At 41.1% G+C, this 7,500-nt stretch overlaps 1 protein-coding gene across 1 annotated transcript in view; it reads left to right on the top strand.

Moving 5' to 3' along the window:
- Positions 1-90: 90 nt before the first annotated feature.
- The window catches only part of LOC107571653 (R3H domain-containing protein 1-like), a 14,061-nt gene continuing 6,651 nt past the window's right edge, over positions 91-7,500 (top strand). The window contains exons 1-3 of the mRNA XM_016257986.1: positions 91-211; positions 2,573-2,704; positions 6,064-6,208. Coding sequence (XP_016113472.1) covers positions 6,104-6,208 — 105 coding nt within the window. The 5' untranslated portion in view covers positions 91-211; positions 2,573-2,704; positions 6,064-6,103. The remainder of the gene's footprint in view (positions 212-2,572; positions 2,705-6,063; positions 6,209-7,500) is intronic.

Here is a 7,500-nt window from a genome sequence, read left to right as displayed (position 1 = left end):
TGGCTGAGCGCTGCTGACATCACGAGTCTGAGCCACGGGCTCCGGTGTTTAGCAGCAGACGGAGGAGCTCTCGCCGCAGACCGAGCCGGAGCCGCGGAGCCGCGGAGAGGAGAGGAGAGGAGGAGCGCAGCGGCACATGCGGTCTATGGGAACTAACCCTCTGACCGATGGAAATAATGACCGCTGGCATGCGTCAGGTGAGTGCACACAGGTAACGACTGCGCCACAGAGAGTTAGGCTGTGAAACTTTGCTCGAGGCAGTGTGCGGGGCTCGTTTCTCAGAGGTGAACGTGTGCGCTGGTGCGTTTCAGGACATCGTGGGTCTCTGCTGAGCCGTTTGCTGTAATAGATGCTGTGAAGTGCGCTTGATCTCTCTCTCTCTCTCTGTGTGTGTGTGTGTGTGTGTGTGTGTGTGTGTGTGTGTGTGTGTGTGTTCAGTCTTTGGTGGAGGCGTCTGATCGCGCGAGCGTCTTATGAAGCGCATCCCAGTATCAGCACCGGCGCTGGAGAAAACACATTTAGAAATGCTTTTGGTTGCTACTTTCAGTTTTTCATGTCTTTTTTATTTTATTTATGCATCTAAGATAGAATTAGAGACTCTCAAAGTTCATATCATGAGACTCACTTTTACTAGGTTTGTTTATTTATATAATAATCAGACATTTTTGTACTGTGTTTTTTAGGGATCTGTCAGTCGTCTGAGCGCGAGCGACTGAAATAATGTCGCGGCGCAGATGGGGCTGAATAAAGACCCCGCGGGTGTGAGTGCATGAAGGAATAAATGCAGATATTACATGCAATCAAAGAGCACAGATTACACTTGATGACACGTCTGATATGAAATGTGATTGTTCCTTTTTAGGTTAAACATCTGGAGCTAAATGCATAAGTAAGTGCTACATTGACTGCTAATGTTTGTGACAGCTATTGATTTTAACAATAATTCCCAGGTTTGAGACGTGGCTGAAATTTCACATCTGGCTTCACAAACGCATGCAGAACAAACAGCTTATTTGTCACCGCTGACACAATCAATACATGTGCGACAGCAACAGCTCTGTCTCGTTTCAGGAGCATTAGGACCGTGAGTTCAGACTGATCGTGCCATCAAACTGTGCTTTCTCTTTCCCGTTTCATTTTCCCAATCCTCCTGTCAGCATTCCCTGCATCTCATTCAGACATCCCTTCTGTCAGATGCTCCCAAACACCAAACACACGCTTTACGGGAAGACAAGCACACGCTGAGGTCTCCAGACGCTGGCAAGCTTGATTTCTGTAGTGCTTTATACAATACAGATTGTTTCAATGATGCAGATATGAGACGGATCTAAATGCTGCTGCTCTGAAAGACAGCATTGTCATTTGATTTAGTGTCAGATTAAGAGTTGTGTGATATTATCTGTGTGGTCATCGACTCTTTAAAGGTGCTGTCGTGTATCAGTAGGCGTATGGTGTCTCCAGGTCCTGGCACGCGTCCCTTTCCTCCTCTTTGTCCCCCGTCGAGGCTCCATCTTTGCTGGATTGGACATCCGGCTCGTGTCCAGCAAGCTGTTTCTCTCCGAATGCGGTTTGAGAGAGAAGTGTTTGCAGGATTGATTTGGAAGGATGTTTGTGAGCGCAGCGTCACTCCCACACGCCACGATTTGACAGCTACCTTGTGCAACATGATTGTCAGAGTGTGTGTGTGTGTGTGTGTGTGTGTGTGAGAGAGAGAGACTGATGACAGCACACACACACACACACACACACACACACACACCCCGGGGCTACAGATCTCATGAATATCAATCAGCCACGGACATCAGCCTCTTAAATAATGCAGCAGCGGCGGCCGTTCAGCTGATAAATGCGCTTCATTGTCAGCGTGGAGTGTTTGCTTAGCTGCGCTCTCCGTTCCACACACGCTTTCATCTCACGGGAAAAACAGGCTGCTTTTCAAAGCGGTCCGAAAGTGCAAAACTCACAGCCTTTTGTCTCAAAGCTGACGTATAATTTCAGCCCCTGTTGACTAGAATCTCGCTGGAGTTTGTGATCGTTAAAGCCATGGCAACTCGGAGCTCATTAAGGATTGCTTAGTAAGATTTCACCAGAAGCTGTGTTAGAATGATCATACGTGTCCCTGCAGCACAAAAGCAGACGTAAGCAGCACAGGTATATTTGTAGCAACAGCCAACAATACACTGTATGGGTCTAAATTCATGCCAAAATGTTTTAGATTTTTTCTCAGATTTCATATAGTTGTATCTCAGTCAAATATTGTCCGATCCTAACAAACCACACATCAATGGAGAGCTTATTTATTCAGCTTTCAGATGATGCATACATCTCAATTTCACAGAATTGACCCTTATGACTGGTTTTGTGCTCCAGGGTTACGCATGTAAAGTGTAAAAAAATCTTGTATAATCATAACTGCTTTTTTAAAATGAGCTACTTTTGTTGTATTTATGCAGCACTTGTATATTTGGTTTTGAAATGAAAATAGCCTGGGTTGCTGACATGGCGTTAAAAACTGCAGTACTACTAACGAGTTCCCCCATAATAGCGTCTGACCCGTGTTCTGTGTCTGCAGGCTCCTGAAGGACATGAGCGCTGTGTCGGCAGTGATGGGGCCCCGGGGCCGCTGCAGGGGACATGGGCACATGCCACGCCACTGAAAGCCACCAGGGTTCGGTCTTCACGGCAGCGCGCAGCAGAACATCGGGTAACGCCGCTGCTCCTCTTCTGTTTATCGCCTGTGTTTCACACATTATGAAAACAATGCGGATCGTTTTCCTGCATAAAATGACCCTCGTTACTGCAGTTAAACACAGATTTCGACGCTAATATTTGAGCTGCTGTTCATTAGGCGACAGGATGTCAGGAAACTGAAAACTAACTAACTGGAATTAGTCCTTAATGTGTGTTTTGAATTGAACTTGCATTAGTTAAACACTAAAAATACTGGATTAAGGTAAGGCACTACACGCAAAAACACTGTTTTTTTTTAATGCATTGGTCAATTTTGTGCTATTTGGCTTTTCGTAACATGTTTATTTCAGACTAGTGGAAAGAAAACATCCAGAATACACATTTAAATATTTATTTTGTTGCACTTTATTTATTTGTGCCTGTAGAGTTCCAGTCCATATCTTTACAGATATGATAATCAATCAACCGGGGAAGTGTATGTGTGTGTGTGTGTGTATATATATTACTTATTTATTTAATTTACTCTATTCACCTGTGGGGTTTGCCTTAAATGAAAACAAAGAATATTATTTCACAAGTGTACAATGTTGCTTCTAGGCAATTCCTCAAAACATGCAAATAATTCATTTTAATGAATTTTAAATTTAAAGTTTTTTCACTAACACATTTTGTTGATGGGTGAAAGATGATTAGAAATAGAAACGTGTGTGTGTGTGCGCGCAGCGAGAAGGTTTTAAAAAGCTTTCTGCTGGTTTCTGAGGTTTTTATTCCTCGTGGCTCTCGAATGCGTTCACAGGTTTCTCCACCATCTGGAGGATCGCTGTTAGAAATCTCACTCTGCGCTAGCGTGTTAATGAAATCTGAGATTGGTGTAATTCTCATTAGTTCAGGTTCTTGCGCGAGACACTCGGCTCATAATTGCTGGAGGTTAATTGGTTTGGGTTACAGCATTCATGTATAGCGTCTCCCTCGAGAACTCGGCCACGTCACGCAAGACGTCATGCAGTTTTATATAAGTTTATGCTATTTTAGAGCATACTGACGAAAGATGATGTGCAGCAGCTAATGGACCGTTTTCACATTTCCGTGTTTCTCAGCAGCAGAAGTCCTCCTAGTTGGGTTAACTTCAGGAGCAGTGAATGGGAGAGTACCACAAATAGCAAAAGAGAACGATGTCAAATTTACCGTCCCTCCCATAGCCGCTGCATTAGAAACACTCTCACGTCAGCCTTAACTAGTGTTTTTGTCATTTGATGCAAAGGTGATATAATACAAAGAATAGTTATAAATGTACGGGGGTCCGCATCAAAATAAATTTACAAAAGTGATTATATGTCGATAGAAAGCACATTAAATGTTAGTAAATTGTCGACTTTTAAGGTTTCAAATACGTTTTTGAAGAATAAAATGTCAAAATTTGGTTGAAGTAATGTTACATTGTCATTCAGTGTAGCACGTATATTTATGTAAAAATTCAAACGACATGCTTATTCTGATGTGTACGTATTAAAATATATAAAAGAATAAGGGAGCATATTAAATTTTATTGGTTTTTAAATGAGTAAAAAATGATTACTGACAAATGAGCAAAAGCTAGGATAGTGGCACATTTAAAAAAAAAAAAGTAAAATTACAACTAATTAGTGTTTAGGGTGAAAGTAATTAGTCTTTTAATATGTCATAAATTGATTTTTGTTGTAAATATGCCTGACGAGATTGTTATTTATTTAATTTACTCTATTCACCTGTGGGGTTTGCCTTAAATGAAAACAAAGAATATTATTTCACAAGTGTACAATGTTGCTTCTAGGCAATTCCTCAAAACATGCAAATAATTCATTTTAATGAATTTTAAATTTAAAGTTTTTTCACTAACACATTTTGTTGATGGGTGAAAGATTATTAGAAATAGAAACGTGTGTGTGTGTGCGCGCAGCGAGAAGGTTTTAAAAAGCTTTCTGCTGGTTTCTGAGGTTTTTATTCCTCGTGGCTCTCGAATGCGTTCACAGGTTTCTCCACCATCTGGAGGATCGCTGTTAGAAATCTCACTCTGCGCTAGCGTGTTAATGAAATCTGAGATTGGTGTAATTCTCATTAGTTCAGGTTCTTGCGCGAGACACTCGGCTCATAATTGCTGGAGGTTAATTGGTTTGGGTTACAGCATTCATGTATAGCGTCTCCCTCGAGAACTCGGCCACGTCACGCAAGACGTCATGCAGTTTTATATAAGTTTATGCTATTTTAGAGCATACTGACGAAAGATGATGTGCAGCAGCTAATGGACCGTTTTCACATTTCCGTGTTTCTCAGCAGCAGAAGTCCTCCTAGTTGGGTTAACTTCAGGAGCAGTGAATGGGAGAGTACCACAAATAGCAAAAGAGAACGATGTCAAATTTACCGTCCCTCCCATAGCCGCTGCATTAGAAACACTCTCACGTCAGCCTTAACTAGTGTTTTTGTCATTTGATGCAAAGGTGATATAATACAAAGAATAGTTATAAATGTACGGGGGTCCGCATCAAAATAAATTTACAAAAGTGATTATATGTCGATAGAAAGCACATTAAATGTTAGTAAAGTGTCGACTTTTAAGGTTTCAAATACGTTTTTGAAGAATAAAATGTCAAAATTTGGTTGAAGTAATGTTACATTGTCATTCAGTGTAGCACTTATATTTATGTAAAAATTCAAACGACATGCTTATTCTGATGTGTACGTATTAAAATATATAAAAGAATAAGGGAGCATATTAAATTTTATTGGTTTTTAAATGAGTAAAAAATGATTACTGACAAATGAGCAAAAGCTAGGATAGTGGCACATTTAAAAAAATAAAAGTAAAATTACAACTAATTAGTGTTTAGGGTGAAAGTAATTAGTCTTTTAATATGTCATAAATAGATTTTTGTTGTAAATATGCCTGACGAGATTGTTACACTGAACGATTGACTGGGTATCTTCTGTAAATCAGGGGGAAATGTATCATATTTCTTTTTTGCTCGGAAAAACAAAAATACAATTGCATGAAACAGAAAACTTAAAAACATTTTTTTTTTTGGAAAAACAACAACATTTTAAAACGGTGTTGTTTTTATGCTTAAACCCTTTTTCGTCTTTGACCCACATATATTTAAATTATATAAAGCTTTCGAGGATTTATGATGCTGATGATGATGTTAACCGCGTCCTCACAATCTTGAGAAACGGGTCCATAGCTGTGTGTTTGTAGATAAATCGTAAAAAGCACGAAAGCTCGAGTGTGACATTTACATGTTTAATGATGCACTTCAGAAGCAAACGAATCAGATGTTTCTTTTCTCTATTAGTGCTTTTTTCCTAAATATGTTGATGTCGCAGCCACATGTGTTCCAGCTTGCAGGCTCTCGGCCGGCGCTCCAGGTCGCTGTGTCTGATGAAGATGTCTGATTCTGTCGGAGAGGACGAACGCCAGCTCAACGTGCCACAGAGCCGCCGCATGCACGAGGAGAACTGCAGCGACGACAGCACTGAGACGCAGGTAACGGGACTCTCTTCTTTCTCCAGTTCAGTTTGAAGCCTAAAGAACAACTCAGAGGCTTGTGGGAGAGAAAGAGATTTGAAAGAGATTTCAGTTGATTCAGTGACTCATTCATGAAGAGTCATTTCAGCTTTGTTTCCGAATGAATCAGCAGTTTGAACGAATTGATTGAATGAATGAATCAAAAACTCGCTCATTAAAACAGTGGCTCGCTGCCACCTACTGCCACTTTGTTTTATATTTCTTTCCATAAAAAATAATTTAATATTTCAATATTCAAATTTAACAAAATAATGATCTTTTGAGGGGTAATTTCTCTGCCCAAATTGATAATTAGATTAATTAATCAGCACATCAATTTAATAGCTTGACAGCTGTACTAATAAATTATTTTAGCGCATGCAGCTGTTCAGTGATCACCTTTAATAAATGCATGAATATTTATGAAAATATATAACAGCTGCAGTTATATGTTAGTCGGTTTTTAATTGATCGTGAACCCGCTTCAGGCGGTTTGGAGCGATGACCTGCAGGCTGTGTTGTTGCTATATTGCACACATTGATGGCTGTAGTTCGTTCTGTCCTTCAGATGCGATTGTGCCTTTGTTTGTGTGGAGAGCAAGGGTCAGCGAAACAAATCAGCTCTAGCAATCAATCGTGCGTAACTGTGTTATGAGGAGCGGCAGACACGGATGCTGCGTCTGGATTGGACAGATCCTCTGTTTCTGATACGGTGACATTTCTCCGTCCAGCCTTTCGCTTGATTTCAGTATTGGCCTGTCCCATCCCTGAGAGAGCCGATCGGCGGGAGCTTTACGGCCATCTGCCTGTTCCTCCGGCGCCGCTGTGTGCTACAGACTCTTCCAGCATCGGCGGTCATCCGTCCAGCCTTTCGCTTGATTTCAGTATTGGCCTGTCCCATCCCTGAGAGAGCCGATCGGCGGGAGCTTTACGGCCATCTGCCTGTTCCTCCGGCGCCGCTGTGTGCTACAGACTCTTCCAGCATCGGCGGTCATTGAGGATCCGTGGCCTCGTGCCAGATTCTGCCTCTCGGGGAATACGGGATCTTCACTAGCCAATTAAAGCTGAATAACCTGCGCTTATTAACAATCGGCCTGTTGAGGCTGAGAGAACAACTGAGACAAGACACGCCAACAAATAATGTACTGAATCACTGCATATCTATATGTTCTTATATCTATCTGTCTGTCTATCTATAGATATGTAGATATAGATACATAAGTTTATATATTTAAATAATTAAAAAGTGTGTCTGTGTATGTGTATATATA

This window comes from Sinocyclocheilus grahami, unplaced genomic scaffold (genome assembly GCF_001515645.1).
Source record: "Sinocyclocheilus grahami isolate Dianchi unplaced genomic scaffold, SAMN03320097.WGS_v1.1 scaffold1626.1, whole genome shotgun sequence".
Lineage (NCBI taxonomy): Eukaryota > Metazoa > Chordata > Actinopteri > Cypriniformes > Cyprinidae > Sinocyclocheilus > Sinocyclocheilus grahami.
The sequence above is the reverse complement of the archived record's forward strand: the minus strand, read 5'-3'. Positions and strand labels throughout refer to the sequence as shown.